This window comes from Arachis hypogaea, chromosome 9 (assembly GCF_003086295.3).
Source record: "Arachis hypogaea cultivar Tifrunner chromosome 9, arahy.Tifrunner.gnm2.J5K5, whole genome shotgun sequence".
Taxonomy (NCBI): Eukaryota; Viridiplantae; Streptophyta; class Magnoliopsida; order Fabales; family Fabaceae; genus Arachis; species Arachis hypogaea.
Window position 1 is genome coordinate 106504725 of NC_092044.1, and position 17033 is coordinate 106521757.

The 17033-nt window shown below is 35.7% G+C and overlaps 2 protein-coding genes across 3 annotated transcripts; one reads left to right on the top strand and one right to left on the bottom strand.

Moving 5' to 3' along the window:
- Positions 1-597: 597 nt before the first annotated feature.
- LOC112711525 (prefoldin subunit 2) lies at positions 598-4119 on the bottom strand. 2 transcript variants are annotated; one of them, XM_025764201.2, is made up of 3 exons: positions 3592-4119; positions 1564-1702; positions 598-1271 (listed from the first exon to the last, which is right to left on the bottom strand). In XM_025764201.2, exon 3 carries the CDS (start codon positions 1265-1267, stop codon positions 815-817), a length of 453 nt encoding a protein of 150 aa, XP_025619986.1. In that variant the 5' UTR covers positions 1268-1271; positions 1564-1702; positions 3592-4119; the 3' UTR covers positions 598-814. The 2 variants fall into 2 exon arrangements, with proteins under 2 accessions (XP_025619986.1, XP_025619987.1); XM_025764202.2 differs by lacking the exon at positions 1564-1702 and having other exon boundaries at positions 3592-4024.
- Positions 4120-10888: 6769 nt separating this feature from the next.
- On the top strand, positions 10889-16181 carry LOC112711526 (probable U3 small nucleolar RNA-associated protein 7). The gene is made up of 8 exons (XM_025764203.3): positions 10889-11166; positions 11752-11817; positions 11908-11997; positions 12737-12869; positions 13661-13779; positions 13955-14022; positions 14287-14335; positions 14943-16181. Exons 1-8 carry the CDS (start codon positions 11107-11109, stop codon positions 15966-15968), a joined length of 1611 nt encoding a protein of 536 aa, XP_025619988.1. The 5' UTR covers positions 10889-11106; the 3' UTR covers positions 15969-16181.
- Positions 16182-17033: the final 852 nt, after the last annotated feature.

A 17033-nucleotide genomic window follows, 5' to 3' on the forward strand; every position in this document is an offset into this window, starting at 1 on the left:
CAAAAAATGTCTTAAAGCTCCGCCACCGCTCTATTGGTTGCTTCGACTCCTCACTCGGAATTATCTTCAAACTATAGCTTCATACAGAACTTGCCTATGTAGTCCCAAAAAAAATTCAAGAGGACATGGGTTTGATATTGCGAGAAACACAATTTACAACCTGGCTTTCATAGCTAAACAAAATTTGGAGGGTGTACCCAAAGTACTCTTGTATAACCAATGCTTGCTCAAGAGATACATCAAGCAAAATCTCCTGTTGCACAATTGCACCTTGAATATGGAAGGACGAAGGAGTTGCTTATTTCTCAAATCAAGGATATATGAAATCATCTTCATTCCATTACCTTCCTTTAATTGTAATTTTATTCCACTTCATTCACCCCATTCCATTTATCATTAGGTACCCAAACACAGTTATAGAGCCTATAATTATGCGCACGAAACACATTAAGCATTTCAACATTTCATCAAGGTAGGCTTCATCTTTGCACACAAGATTATTTCTACACTAGATTACTGTTCTTTCTAATTCCTCAAAAACGAAACTTAAAGAAATGGGTACTTATATAAATGATTTGTGACAGACAACATCAGAAATAGCTGAAGCAATTACTAATCATATCATATGTACTTGCAGTCAAATCCTACATGAGAACATGTCTAAGAACAGTTTCTTACAAAAGACTTGCTCAAAAGAAGATCAAAAGATGTAACATTTGTTATTTAAGCCAATCCTCACAAACAAATCAGAACACCACAACATGTTAAAGTACAAGAGTAAAGAAGACTACATGCTAACATTCTCAGACCTGATCTATGCTTCACTTCCACCTGCAGGGCCAACAAGAACGCCTTGAGCGGTGCCTTCCTTCCTACCGGATTCATCCTTCACCTCTGCATCAGCTTTCCTTATCCTGATTTTATATTTAGCCTCAAACTCAACAATCTCCTTTTTCTTCTTTTCCAATGCTTCATTGAGCCTGCTAATAACTTCTTCGAGTCCCTCTTTGTTGCGCAGCACCGCAGGCAAGACCTCCTTCACAGTTCTCTCGACCAGAACACCCCCAATCATTCGATAGCATCGCCTAGAGGGATCGAGCGGCTGAATGGCATTAACTACCAGCGAGTGCTCGCTAACTTCCATTTCCAGCTCGGTGATTTTCGAGTGAATTTGGTTGAGTTCAGACCTCATTGCCGCATATATATTTGCAACTGCTTGTTCATTAACTGGCTCCCTGTGATCACTACCTTCAGCTTTACCAGCCATAGTTCTAGACATGTAAAAGAATAAAAATAAAAAATCTCATCAGGTTAAAGAAACAAGAATGCCTTAAGAAACTAATCAATATTAATTAACAGCATTTCCAAACAATAATTAGCATTTACGAAACTGAGAAAAAGACCCTCGTAGTAATTTCTCTAGATTCAATCACAAACTAAATTTAAAATAAAAAATGAAAGAGAGAAAACTGACACAGTTGTGAGAATGTGATCTGTGCAAGTAGAAGCAAGCTACTAGAAATTATGAAAGTTAAAATGCATAAAACGAAAGCATTCAGTTACTTGTTTTTAATCCGTATGTGCCCCGAAAAAAGAAGATGCTACAGCCGTGAACAGTTGAGAATTCGTCGCCGCGGATGGAGAAGAAGCTAACGCCACCGGTGGGAAGGGAATACAATCTGCGTGGCCGGAGATTACGGTGCTGAGAACAGAAGATGAAAGGGTCAAAGATATATTGGGAGAATAAGAGAAGAGAAGGAATTGAGAGAAAATAGAAAAACCTAACAGTGGTCTTCGTGTTGTGGAGAAAAAAAGAAAAACCAGTTTGAATCTCCATTGTAAAGAGTTTGGTATATTGGATGAGAAACTGAAACTCTCTGCATTTAACAATCATACTCTAAGATGATGCATGTATCCCATTGTGTCTATTGATGATCTTGTCATTACCAGCAATGATGATTAAGCGTCAATAAATACTTCTCGCTAGTAAGACTCTCTTGCAGCACAAAACTTCTTATTCTATTGCATGTTTTAAATATTTATATTCTAGAGGAAAGGTTTTGGATGATGTTTTTGTTTTTGGTACTATTTTAATCTTTTCTTTTTCTTTTTTTATTTTTGGTAAAAAAATAGATTCCAATGTTTCAGATAGAAAATTGAAAAATAATTGTGAGACATTCCCAATTAGACTACCTCTCTGTGCTCTTCCAGTCCCAAGGTTCTGAAAACCGGATCGGTCATCGAACCACTTTAGTTACTGGTTCTATGGTTCATTGGTTCAACCATGATTTAACCGGAAAAACTGTTTTATAATAAACAACTGATTCTAAAAAATCAATGAATAAAGCAACTGGTTCTAAACACTCTTCTACTGCATTTTTTTACTTCAAAAGGGGATCATAAACAACTAGTTCTATGAATAAACAAACTATAATGATATGCAATGCCAAAAATAGGCCAATGATGAATAATAAAGGGTTTCTCCCTTCAATTCTATGTTCAAGCTTGTAGCGGACCAGAATCAACAGAATAATACCGTTAAAATAGTCTTCCTTCTTAATTCTTATATAACTCAAAGAATTTTCTATAAAATGAAAATTGAACACAACACACAGCCTTAAAACAAAAACAAAACAACACTCAAAAATCAATCACCTCTTCCAAACACAGCCTTAAAACAAAACAGAACAACATTCAGAGTAAGAGCATTGATCACAAAAAATTGATTTCTGAAACAAAACAAACACGCAAAACCAACAGAACAGCATTCAGAGTTTGCGCATTGATCACAAAAAATTGATTTCTGAAACAAAACAAACAATCAACAAAACAATGAAAACAGAATTTTTTTTTCTTCAGAAGAAGAAAACAATGAAAACATGAAGCATATAATAAATCCATATCACCAATATCCAGAAATAATCTCAAAGACAACAATAAATACACAACAACAATTTAGCAAATAAACAAGAACAAGACCTAAATAGAAAATCCAACAAATTAAATCGCAGCAACCTAACAATTTAGCAAATTAAAACAACAGCAGCCCAACAATTTAGCAAATTATCAACTTAACAAGTTCAAGAACAGAAAATCACAAAAAAAAAATTAAAGATGACAGAAGAACAACACAAGAACAATTTGCAAATTAACAAGTTCACAATAACAGTTAAAATTTACCAAAAGAACACTAATGCAAGTGGAATCATCATGCTAATATGTTTTTCTGCAAAGATGCTATTTGTGCAGCTAAAATTTCCTAATTACTAAGATCCAATTATTCTAATTTCACAAGCAATCAACTTACTAAATTTCTAAACACTAGAAATTATAAAACCAACCAGAAATATGGTTAAAGCATTTCATCAAACATGTTGAGTGCTGTAAAATTAAAACGAAATAAGAGAATTCATCAATGTGATAGAGAAGAGAACATAACAATTGTATACTTTGATTCATTCTATGAAAAAAATCCAAACCACTACCAAATCAAATAGTTACTTATTGTAATAGAAATCAGATTGCAAAATATGAAGCAGAGTATTGGTGTTGTGTGAGTGTATTGTCTGGTGGCGGGTTTAGGGAACTCACGGCGGCAACAAAAGAGAGAAGTTCGACGGCTAGGTGGAGCGCGCGGGTTGGTCGCAGAGTTTGAAGCAGAGCAACGTGGCTTCCAGATGAACGCGAATACAAACTCGAACGGTGAACGGCGAGTGAACGCGAACGGTTAACGCCGAGCGAAAGTGAAGGCAAAGAACGCGAACGAAGACGACGGCTGAACGAAGACGCGAACGTGAACAGCAAACAAACGGCGGCGGAAGCGCGGCTGAGCAGACAAAGACAAGGACGCCGAGCTCGAGGAAGCAGCTGCGATCGGTAACAGCGAACAGGGGTTGCAGACTTGGAGCACGAGGGACGGCGGCAGTATGCCACTCCTTGCGGCGGTGGTGTAGGCTTACAGGGCTAGGGTTTTTTTGGCCGAGTTTTTGTGATTTCTTTCTGAATGAAAGAAAGAAAGGGGTAAAGAAACGAGGGAGCTTCCGTTTTTGTGTAAACCGTCCGGATCCCGGTTCCGGTCGGTTCTTGACAGGTTCAGTGATTTTTCACCGATTTTTTAATAAACAGTTTTACATGCTTGGCCGAATTGTTAATGTCGCTCGTCCGCGGTTGGACCGGTCCGGTCCGGTGACACCACTACATGCTAAAGTATAAGATTAAGTGTTTGTTTTGGCACCATTATTTTGTTAAAAAAAATATCTTTTTTCAATGAAAAAAGTTTTTTTTATTTTTTAGCGTATTTGGTATATTTCTAGTAGTAACAGTAAAAGCACTAGAAAAATAAAAAAAATCTTTTTTGAGAAGTTATAATTTACATATTTTTTTAAAATATCTTTTTCCTTGAAAAAAGATATTTTTCATGTAATAAATAAACAAAAAAGTACTTTTATATTATTATACCCAAACATAATTGATAGATAAAAAGATCTTTTTGTATGAAATATCCAAACATAAAATTACTTTTACTTCTCTATAAGATCTTTTAAAAAAAGATAACTAAAAAATATCTTTTTTTAGAAGCTCCTCCAAACAAGTCCTAAAAGAAGACTTCACAAACTAACTTGGGTTGGTTGAGTAGTTAGCTCACTCGTCCGCTTAAGTAAGTGTCGGGGGTTCAAATCTCATCTTGTGCATGCAGCAACCCATTGACCAGCGACAGAAGAACTCATGCTCACTGGTGCTCGTCCACTGTCCCTTCATTCAACTAGTGAAGCTCTTTGCCTCTGTCAACATCATCAGACTCAAACATTGGCCATGGTAAATGGTAAGGGTTTAGGTTTATTATTTTTTATTTTTTTGCACTGTGTTGGTGTTAGTTGGGTGATTCCGATGTTTGTATATTGCTAAGAATAGTGGATTTAATAGGGAATTCGAATGTTTTTACCTTTGTTACAATTCAATATTTTCGATTTAGATACCAATGCCATATCATATTTGGAGAAGGTCTTTGATTTTGTAAGCTTATGCAAACTAATCTGTTTGATTAAATTATGGTTGTTTGTGTGAACTGAACTCTCTTACAAGCAATTTGCACCAACACTAGTTAGCCCCTAATGTAGTATTTCTGTTTTGGTAAATACTTGGAACTTGTGTAAGGGGGTCTTTTCTAAGTTCTATCTGTTGGAGCCATCTGTTGGCCCAATCATGCGACACTTAATAGACACAAATAGTTTAAAAAGGTGATGTAAAGAAATGCAATCAAAAGATTCATTAGGAACCTGACCCAAAAGACCTTGAGACATAAGAGGACGCAATTTTCCTAATGAGCTGTGGACAAGACGTTGATGCCATAAGTGAAAGGTAGATGGAGAAGGAGCATCACAGAGATTTGGTACAGGAGGAATATGAAGATTTTCAACTTCAAACAACCTTCCAACCTTACGTCCAGTCCCGATGACTTGTCCCGTCTGACGATCCTGTACATGACAACCAGAGATAGAGAAAGTGACATCAAAACTCAGATCAACAAGTTGACCAACAGAAATAAGATTAAAGTTTAAGTTGGGAATAAAATAAGTATCAGGAAGATTAAGAGTCGACTGGGAGATAGAACCCTTGTTTGTTGCATGGAAAAGGGAACCATTAGCAGTATTAACAGAAGGTGCATTTGTTGTGGTAGACAGAGACGAGAAGAGATTACGCAATGGAGACATGTGATTAAAGCATCCCGAGTAAAAATACCATTTAGAATCACCTGGAGGAGTCGAAAGAGCAGCAGGGGTATTACCAGAAAGGGAGAGAAGACGCTGAAGAAGAGATGCAATATCAGATAAAGAGACAGGTGACGGGTTGAGAAGAGTAGAGGTGGTAGATTCAAGAGTAGCATCAACAGCAGAAGCAGACTTAGGATGTGGTGGGCGAGTAGGACAGGTAGTAATCAAATGTCCAGAGAGCTTGCAATAATGACAGAACAGTTGTGAACAATGGTAGCTAATATGACCTTTCTGGTGGCATGTGCGACATTCAATAAAGGGACAGACGGAGAAGAGGTGCCCAAAACGGTTACAATTTCGACAGAATATATCTTTTCTGTGTGTGGTAGCAAAAACAGTTGACTTTTTCATAATAGCAGATACAAAGATCATAGAGAGGAGAGAAAAACTGCAACTTGGAAGCCAAAAACGAGAAAACGGAAGGCAAAATCAGAAAGAACTCACCAAAAAACCTTAGGGAGGGTCCCACTGTATGCCATGTCGGATGACACGTCAGCAGCCACGTCAGCAGCCACGTCAGCAAGAAGACACGTCAGGGCTGACAGGGCGGGGTGCCACACGGGCCGAATGGATTGGGTCAGGCACGCGGGTCGAGAGCGCGGGTCAGTAAAGTTGCCGTGTGACACGTGGCAGAAGCAGAGCCGTTGATTTGGGGCGCTGATCCAATGGCGCAGGAGGCGTCTGGAAGGAGAATGGCTGAACACGAGCAGGCAACTTTGAGCGGCGCGTTTGGTGGCTTCCGGCGATGATTCCAGTGGCGTTGGAAAGCTTGCAACGAAGAGAAGGCGAGGGTGGCGGTGGTGACGAACCAAAGCGTCGGGAGAGACTCGAAAAGTGAGGGCAAAGTACTGTCGGAGGAAACAAAATAAACGAGCTAGAAACCAATTATTTTTGAAAAAAAAAATAACCTAAGATCTTAATACCATGTTAGAAACAAGAGACTAAGTTAAAGAAAGTGTTTTGTGTATTATTCAGTCTGATTAAAAGTACAATGTACAAGGGGTATATATATAGGTTCCAGAAGAATCAAAGTAATAAAAGCATAGAATCTTACAATTAATATACAGATATGCTACATAAATATAAACGATACTAACTGATCTAAAATGATTCTAATGATTCTCTAATGATTCTCTAACACTCACTTTAGTATTGGCTGAGGTTTGGACTTCTTTGATGTGGTTAATATTGTAATTGGTCATTAGTAGAGTTGTAGGAGAGAAAAAAGGAAAGAAATTTTGGTGGGAAGAAATGTCCTTCAACTGAAGTATAAAGCTTGAGTTTGAGAGGATAAATAAGTTGTGCATTTAGGCAAATCCTGTAGTTAGAGGAACGCTAACCATTTTTTTTAATTCTATCTTAAACTTTTTCATGCAAATTGTTAAATGGAACTTGAAAGATAGTATTTGTAAGCAGTCAATTCTACATGAGGAGTGTGGTAGCATAAACTAAGATATAAGTTAGATAAATGTTTAACAAGTAAAGGAGACATTTGTTAGCTGTATGGTGTATATTTAATGTGAATATCATCATTTAGGATTATGTCGATCATCTCAATCTAACCACTTTTCTTGTTTGAACTTGCATAGAAAACAAACAAAGTGAAGAACAAAAACGGGAGTGGAACCATTTTGTTATGATTAGGTGTAGCAGCTATTACATCACACTCATTTTTCATCAGCAAGTGAAGAATGTATCTTAAGATCTTTTCATGATGTATAGCAGTTATATTTTTCTGTATTGTAGAATTTTGTTGAGCACATTATGCTCCTTGTTCACTTATCTTTTTCATTGTTATTCTCTCATGTACCAGGCTTGGAAGCCTTGAACTTTCTTGATAATTTTTTAACCATTGATATAGAATTGGATTCTGATGGCAGAATATTTTTTGAACTAACAACTTGCAAGTAGACTTTTGAGCCACGAATAAAATTTGAGAGAATACTATGAACAACAGCGAAGAGGAGTTGAGAGGAAGAAGAATATATGATGAAGACGAAGATTTGGGGGTTAAGGTTTCATAAGTAGGAATGGATCAATTTGAGTATTTTAACTAAATTTTAGGCACCAATTTGAGTTGAAATCATTGTATGTCCACATCAACATGCATCAAACTGCTAACTTGGCACTTAACTGTACACATCAGCGCAACGTCTGGTAACTTTTGGACTAATAAAGATTTACGATTCTGAAAGTGAGGGATTTATTTGGTCATTTTAAAAAGTAGAGGACTAATATGAACCGAGTTGAGAATTTTATGGACCATTTTGAGCATTACCTCAAAATAAAAGCATTTAGTTAAAAGGATCAAATATACATTGGGAGAATAAGAGAACAGAAGGAATTGAAAGAAAATAAAAAACCTTACATTGGTTTACGATAGTTGTAAGAATCGAAGCGAACCGACTGCAATCCAAGGTACCATGCCACTAGGCTGGTAATTCCCTTACTAATTATTATATATATTATATACATACACAATTGAATTATTTTAGTTTTATTTAATTTAATTTTTAAATTTATACTCACCTTTTTTTAATTTATAATTCTTTTGGATTTATATAATTATTAAAATAAATATTAAATATTTTTAATATTTACATTTAATATTAAATTGTTAGTAAAAGGTATTTATTTTTAATTTTTTAGAGTATAGTGACAATTAGGTCTTTGAGAATTTCGACTTAAGACTAATTAGTCATTGAAGAAAAAAAAAGTATTAATTACGTCCTTCACGACGGTAAATAGTGGACATGTATATCCTTTCATCTATGGATAATGCAAAATAAAACAAAATTGCCCATGTATTTCATTATTTACAATGATGTATGTTTCGTTGCTGTTACATAAGTATGGAAACAATGTAGTTTTGGATAATAAGACATTCATTATCTTTGGAGTTTTCATATAACATTTATCAACTGCTCTCTATTTATTACAAATCCTATTAAAATATCCAAAAATGTTATCTACATAACAATTTCATAAATAGATATGTCATAGTAGTTAACGGTAATATAAGCATCACCATTAAATTTTATATGATAAATTGATAAGAGGACATATAATATGTCCACCGTTTTACTATTTTATATTTTTTATTTATGTAGAATCAATTTTATCGGTTCAATCAGTGATTTATCAGTTGAACTAATAAACTAATAAACCAATAACTTGATCGGTTCGATTATCGGTTTAATTTTGACAATTATGGGTTTGCCTATTGTGGTAAGGGGGGTAAAATCCGGATGAGCTGAGCTAATAACCACTTGACGTCTTGACCCAAGTTGGTTTACTTGATAATCCTGAATTGACTCAATCTTCAATTGGGCCTGTTTTTTTGGTAATCGTGTCATTGGGCTTTCTGCATTCCCAATGGTGCATGTTCTAAAAATTATAATTTTGAAAATCGAACCAGATTGATCGGTTCAACTGGATTAATTGAGAACCGGTCATCAGGCTGATTCAATTAGCTTCAAAAATCGTTTGGCAAAAAACTAGTTACAAAATTGGTCGAACTGGTAGTTAACCGATGAACCGTTAGAACTGGCCGATTTTTTAAAGGGTCCTGGTTCAATAAACCCCTACCCCCCCAAACGGCGCCGTTTGCACTTAAAAAAAAAGAAAAAAAGGGAGCCCTAAATCCCCAGCGGCCCCAAGCCCCACAGCCTAGTCCCACACTCCTCTCCTCTCCTCTCCTCTTTGAAACTGAAGTGAAATTTTGGAGTTGAAAGAACAACGATTAGACCCCCAATCGCGCAGTCCGCAACCACCGCAACCCCGCAGCCCCCGTCGTTGTCATCGTCGAGCTCTCTCTGTGTTTATCGTCTGGTCGTCGGAAGCAGGGTTGAAGATTCTGTCGTCGTGGTCGTCGAGCTTTCTCTTCTCCTTGCCGTCGCCGTCGCTGTCGCCGTCGAGCTCTGTCTCTCGGTCCCTTCCTCCTGTAAGCATTAAGCACTGCTTCTTGAATTTGTTTTTGCTTGTTTTGTACCGTTGATCTGTTGTTAATAATATTGATTGAGTTGATGGGTTAGTTAACTGATTCTGAGTTGCTGAGATTTTGTTAATTTCTGATTATTCTGAGTTGCTATATTCTGCCATAATAATATTGTTGCTGGTTTTTTAATCCGTCTCTCTATCCCTTCCTCTGGTTAGGGGTGTGCATGGGACGGGTGAAACCGGGTTTGATGTGACCCAAATCCGACCTGAAATATGTACCGGGCCCATTTTTGAGATCCGAACCCGATCCTAGACCCGATGAAACATATATCCTTTCGGGCCACAACTATACCGAGTGAAAACCGGACCGTTAACATTATATTACCTTGATACCTTCTTGTAAGTTAGCATGTAAAAATATCCAAATTTTCAAGACTCCAACCATTATTTGACATGGTAAAATTCACTTAGAAAAATATAACAAAAACCAACTATTCTCTAAAATTAAAGCATAACCATAATCAATACTAATATTTCTTAATAACACCAAATATTTAAATCAATACAAATAACACAATATTATGCATTAGTCTAAAGTCTTATGCATTTTAAATATAAAACATTAACTTATAGTCTTATAGTCTTATATATAATGACTAATAACACAAAATATTAAGGTTTACAATACTTAAATTTCACATAATAATAGCCATCATCCATCACTAATAATACAAAATATTTATTGTGTATGGTGACCGGACCACCGAACCGATTTCGGTGACCTGAGCTATGGCCCGGATCCGACCCGAAATAATGATCGGGTCTATTTTTGAGACTCTTACCCGATTCTAGACCCGATGAAATCACACCAAATTAGTCCCTAAAGTGTTTGGGACCGGGCTAAATCTTTGGGCTGGGCCGGGCCATGCTCACCCCTATCTCTGGTAAGCATTAAACACTGCTTCTTGAATTTGTTTTTGACTTTTTACTTGTTTTGTATGATTAATTTGTTGTTAATAATACTGATTGAGTTGTGAGTTGCTGAGTTGCTGAAATTTCGTTAATTTCTGAATATTCTTGATTTGTTATATTCTGCCATAATAATATTATAATATTGCTGCTGGTTTTCTGATTTTTTAACTTTGTGTGTTAATTTTAATGATATAAAAAAGGGAGACTTTTTATTTTTATTTTTTTACTTTTTAATAAAATAGAAATTTGGGCAGAGGCAGTAGCAAGTAGCAACAGCAAAACCCCCAAATAAACCCTCCAACACATCGGCGCCGTTTCGAAGACCCACATACACTCTCTTCCGCCACCTCGTCCACTACCTCCGTCGTCCTCCGAAGCTGAATCATCATCGTCTCTCTCTCTCTCTCTCTCTGTGGGGCCAACCATGGACGAAGCACAAGACAACCATGCTATTATTACCAAGAAAAAACCTTCCGCTAATCAGGTACTACTTACTCAGGTTCTTCCCCTTCACCTTCACTATCGCTTCATTGAAATTCCTGTGCTTCAAACCTAGCTCTGAATACTGCTACGTTGCTTCCATTAAGTAAATTCGATTTTTTTGGGCAATACTTCATAGGGAAAATATGTTACTGTGTCGTTCTCGTTCCCTGTTATATTCCATTTCTTATATAAAGCTTAGCGTTGACCTGCTTATGTGCTTGCATGACCAAGACAGCAAGGAAGACATTTTTTTTTTTTAAAATCTGAATTCGTAGGTAGAGTATACTCAGAATTGTGAAAAAGGAGAAGGAAAAGTAAAGCATGCTTGCTTAGGGTTTAGCTGAACTTGATTTCAATTTTCGTTACAATTTTGAACTCTGAATTTTGGAATTGAGAATTGTTACATCAAATTGAATATTTTCATTTTCGTGTAACACTGGGTTATACTATTACAGCATTATTTCTCGAATGTATTGGCAATGGAGCAATTTGAAGAAAGCTTTTTGTCTGTGTTATATATCACCGTGGTCTTTGTTTTGGATTTTGATATGTACTTTTATTCTTTACACTATGTGTTGCTTTTCAGGACATCTCCGATGAGTTAGATCTGAAAATAAAGAAGTATCTCAGAGGAGAAGCTGCTTCTTTTGAGGTATATAGAGTTATTATGGTTTTGTGAATCAATACGTTGGCGGTCAATTATCTTATCTTTTAATATTAATTTGTCAACTATAATTTGCAGGATTTGAAAGATAGGAAGCTCAAGCGTCAACTATCTGTTAGAGAAGAATTATATGGCAATGCCGCGAAAGCTGCTGCCAAGGCAGAAAAGGTAACCTGTTTTTCATGTGGCTTTTATGTTCAACAATTGAACTGAATGTATCCTCTTGTTTTTCACATCATTAATACACTTATTATTCTTAAGTTTTTCTGTGGATGTGATCTACGGTCTAATCCATAAAAAATTATTGCTGCATTATGTTTGACTCCATATTCCTATTAGAACTAAGGTTGGCTGGTCATTAGGTGATGCAATGCAACCAATTTGGTCTATAAACTGTTCCATGTGAAGATTGTTTAACTTCATGTGGGGTTAATTGTGTGTTGAGTATCAAGTTGAATGGTCGGTTGTATTTCTGAATTTGAGGGATAATAGTGATACCCATATGAGACACATGGAACATATATCTTGTATCAAGTATTGATATCTTGAATGAGCTCAATAATAGCAAATATTGGCACATATAACATATATCAAAGAACGTTTCTCTGTTTTTGAAGGAACTTGAAATAATAAATATTGGCAGTTTCTCATTTGTTAATATTTAAATATATATACAAATCTTGAACTTCTCTCTCTCTCTCTCTCTCTCTCTCTCTCTCTCTCTATATATATATATATATATATATATATATATATAGCCGTTTCCATGTCCATCCATTATTAAAGTGTCTGCCTATATTCATGCGATATCAGGCATCCATGTCAATTTATGTGCTTCTTTAAGGTAGGATTATAAAATTGCATGTTATGAATTTCTAATGTTCTCTTTATAATTTTGGTTACGCAGTGGCTTATGCCTAACGAGGGAGGTTATCTGGAGGCTGAAGGCATAGAGAAGACATGGAGGATCAAACAGGAGGCTATAGCGAAAGAAGTAGGTCTTGTAAACTTAAGGAACCAATACGATATTGTTTTACCAGGTACCTTTAATTGATTGCTTTTTCTTAGCATCTTGGGTTGTGTCAGATTTATGTCTCCATTATAACTTGTATTGTTAGTTATGGCCTTTCATTTTGGTTTTTTGATTCCTATGCTTTAAATAATATGTAAAAGTTTTCCTGCCGAGAGGAAATTGAATTAAAGTATATAAATTTAATCAGTATATTTCATTATATTTATCCAAGTCAGTTGGCTTTTCTTTCCTGTACATCAGTGGTATTGAGGTCGCGCTTAGGACCTTTACTCATAGGAATTTAAAGTTATTTGGCTTATTTATTCTAGAGGCAAGGTAGAACTTTTACACAAAATTATTAAGTGTATTTGAATTTGAAAGCACATCTGACTTTAATGCAATTGCTTTATGTTTCAAGATGGTGAATGATCTTCTTTGTGGTTTCTTTGCACTTAAATGCTTTGCTTTTCTCATACATGTTGTACTAACTAGTAACTACTATGATTTGAGATGATTTTAATTTCAGTATAAGTTATTGAAACAGTTTGCTGAATAATTATTAGAATTTCAGGTAATTTGGTGTTTACTTGAATCTCTAATTCTAGTTTTAGTTCTTTTACAAAATCAATGTTCCTTTAATCCTTTCAATTGGCACTGCCCTTCCTTCTAACAGGTTTTTACAAGTTTGATTTGCCTGTCCTAATTTATTATACTCTATCCCAACGGCAACGGAGTGTGGGACGCTTTTTGAATGTCAACAATTTTGTTATTTTCTTGATCTGTCATTTAACTTCATCGTGCTACAATCCATATTTGTAGATCTTGGTCCATATACCCTGGATTTTACTTCAAGCGGCCGTTATATGGCTGTTGGTGGTCGTAAAGGCCACCTTGGAATTGTGGACATGATAAATCTTAACCTAATCAAAGAGATTCAGGTATGCTCTATTGCACGTGTGTTTTAAAGTACTTCTGCACTTCCTTTACTTTATTGATGAAAACTCTAATCTGCATGCTAGAAGATGAATGGGCTGCTGTTTGCTTCAAAACGACATGCATACTGAGATTTTAAGTTAATTGTTCCTGTTTTTTTCTTTTTCTTTTTTTTTTCAGGTAGCAGAAACAGTGCGTGATGTGGTATTCTTGCATAATGAGCTCTTTTTCGCTGCTGCCCAGAAGAAGTAAATTCTCTTTACAGAGACACAATTGGATTCGTATTTTATCTATATAATTCCATGTGCTTCTTGCTTAATACACTATTGAAATGAGATTACACACTGAGACTTTTATTCATTTTATTTTGTTGTCATATGATGAGCATAGATATTTTCTACCATTTGGAAAAGCTGATTAAAATTTATTTTGTCAAAATATTTAACACGTTAACTTCTTTGGTGATATACTGCTGTCCTTGTTGAGTAACTGTAGAATTTCACACTTGACAGGTTTGTTTACATGTATAATCGAGACGGAACTGAAATTCGCTGCCTCAGGGTCAGTGCATTTCTATGCCTTTGTTGTTAAATTTTACCTAATAGTCAACTTCTAGAATATTTTGGCATATGCTGATGGTTAAGTGTCATCCCTTTGAAGCTGAACCATTCATATTTATATGCTGGGGTCTAAATCTCATGTTATCTGATTCTGATTGATATATTTCTTTCTTATTTTGCTCTCTTCTAAAGGTTCATTAAATTCTTTTTAGCATCCTAATATAATATTTAACACAAACATATGCAGATGGTTTCAAATTGTAATTACTCCAGTCACCAAAAAAAAAAAGTCACCAAAAAAAATTGTAATTACTCCATTTGTCTTGTCTCCATTATTTTAATGAACTAGTTCGAAATGAGACATGCTGAGTAATCCTCATTTCCTATTAGTGGAACATATAATATGAGGGAATATATACCCTTCATATGTGCATTTTAGCATTACCTTTTATTCTTAAAAGCCTCGAAGTAGGTAGAAATTTGTGCTGTAGTTGGCTACCTCCTGCATCTTGCAAAAAGGGAAGTTCTGATTATTGTTTTTAGAAGTTTCTTGAAATTGTAAAATCATGATGCATCCTTATGGAACTTACTTGTTTACCTTTTTCCAGGAACATGGTGCAGCATTAAAGCTTCAGTTTCTGAAAAACCATTTTCTGTTGGCTTCAGTCAACAAATTTGGGCAACTTCATTATCAAGATATTACAATGGGTGAGATTGTGGGTAATTTTCGAACAGGCCTGGGACGCACAAATGTGATGCAAGTGAACCCCTTCAATGCAGTTGTTGGTCTGGGTCACGCAGGTGGTACAGTTACAATGTGGAAGCCAACTAGTTCTGCTCCCCTTGTGAAAATGCTATGTCATCATGGGCCTGTTTCAGCACTAGCATTCCACCCTAATGGCCACTTAATGGCCACAGCGGGTAAAGATAAGAGGATTAAGCTTTGGGACTTGAGGAAATTTGAGCCTCTTCAAACGTTAACGGGCCACGCAAACACACTGGATTTTAGTCAAAAGGGCTTGCTTGCTTGTGGTGTTGGTTCGTTTGTACAGGTTCTGAATGATGTTTCTGGGACGCAGAACTATTCTAAGTACATGACTCATTCGATGGCGAAAGGTTACCAGATAGGAAGATTAGCTTTTCGGCCGTATGAAGATGTTCTAGCCATTGGCCATTCCATGGGTTGGTCTAGTATTCTTATTCCAGGTGCCGGAGAACCCAACTTCGACACATGGGTTGCCAATCCATTTGAAACATCTAAACAGCGGAGAGAGAAGGAAGTGCGGTCTCTTCTTGATAAACTTCCACCTGAGACTATCATGCTGGATCCAAGCAAGATTGGTACGGTGAAATCAACATATAGAGAGAAACCGACAAAGCAAGAGAGGGAGGCTGAAGTTGAAGCCGCAGTTGAAGCTGCCAAGGGCACAAAACTGAAGAACAAAACAAAAGGAAGAAATAAGCCAGGTAAAAAGATACAGAAGAAGCAGGATGCAATTGCTAGAGTGAAGAGGCCTTACTTAGAGGAGAAGATTAACGAGGAACAAAAGATATCCCATAAGAAGCAGAAAACTGGTGAGAACATTGATTTACCAAAATCTTTACAGAGGTTTGCTCGTAAGAAATCATCATGATATAGAGTTCAGGTTTCTGAGTTATTGTATTTGTTGTCACATTTGATATCAATTGTATCCAAAGGCCTATCATATTGAAATATGCCTTCCAAGTTAAAGGCATAACCAAAATTTTGCCTTCGTTTGCCTTAAGTTATATTTTAGTCTTCGTTTGTACCATGTAAGATTGTGTTTTTTTTTTTATTATTAGAAAAAGCGATAATTAACACTTCATTTTGTTTTCCCATTATTATTATTATTTTTTTTTTGCGCCAAATAGATGCATTCAGTTTTTGACATTTTTCATTGACAATTCATGGATTAAGTTATCCCTTGATTACCTTCAATCCTTAATTATAGATATTTTCATACCGTTAGTTTTGATGTTTTATACAGTTATCTAGCCATATTCGTTTTTTTAGATCTATATATATGATTAATATAAAAAATTGTTATTTTTGTTATCGGTGACAACATAAAATTTTATTTGTGTTGCAAAATGTAATTAGATACATATGGAAAATTGTTTATATGGATGACATATCAAAATTAAATTCTTTATTCAAAAGCACATTCTTTCACTCTCACTTGCATGGAATTTTACAATATTGAGCTGAAAATGCATTTACAACATCAGGTAGAATATCCAAACCATGTAACTTTTTTAAAATTATTCTTTCTGAGAATTAGCATTAATTTTCTCATGCAATATTAATTTCCCATTTCTTTCGTCTTTCATTTCCAATTATTCAATCCCCATAAGATTGGCCTCTTCGCGTTTTTGCTCCTCCATTGATGAGGTTACCATTAATCATGAGAAAGTAAATCCCTATTTATTATTTTTTGTTGAAAAAAACTGCCTTAATGACATCAGTAACCGCCATATATGACAACCTTTTGTTCCCTTCATGGGTGTTTTGATCCACCTTGTAGTAATATTGTTGGGGCTAATTTGTCCTGGTGTATTATATAATCCTTTTCCAATTTGTTTCCGGTTTCCATTTTATAGAAAAAGTGGAATATGAAAATCAACACAGAATACAAAGAAAAATTATATGGAAAGAAAAGTGAATCTAGGATTATATT

Coding starts and splice junctions, on each gene's coding strand:
- LOC112711525 (XM_025764201.2), bottom strand. CDS start 1,267: ATGGCTGGTAAAGCTGAAGGTAGTGATCACAGGGAGCCAGTTAATGAA.
- LOC112711526 (XM_025764203.3), top strand. CDS start 11,107: ATGGACGAAGCACAAGACAACCATGCTATTATTACCAAGAAAAAACCT. Junction 13,780..13,954: donor ACCTAATCAAAGAGATTCAG/GTATGCTCTATT, acceptor TTTTTTTTTCAG/GTAGCAGAAACAGTGCGTGA. Junction 14,023..14,286: donor TTCGCTGCTGCCCAGAAGAA/GTAAATTCTCTT, acceptor CACACTTGACAG/GTTTGTTTACATGTATAATC.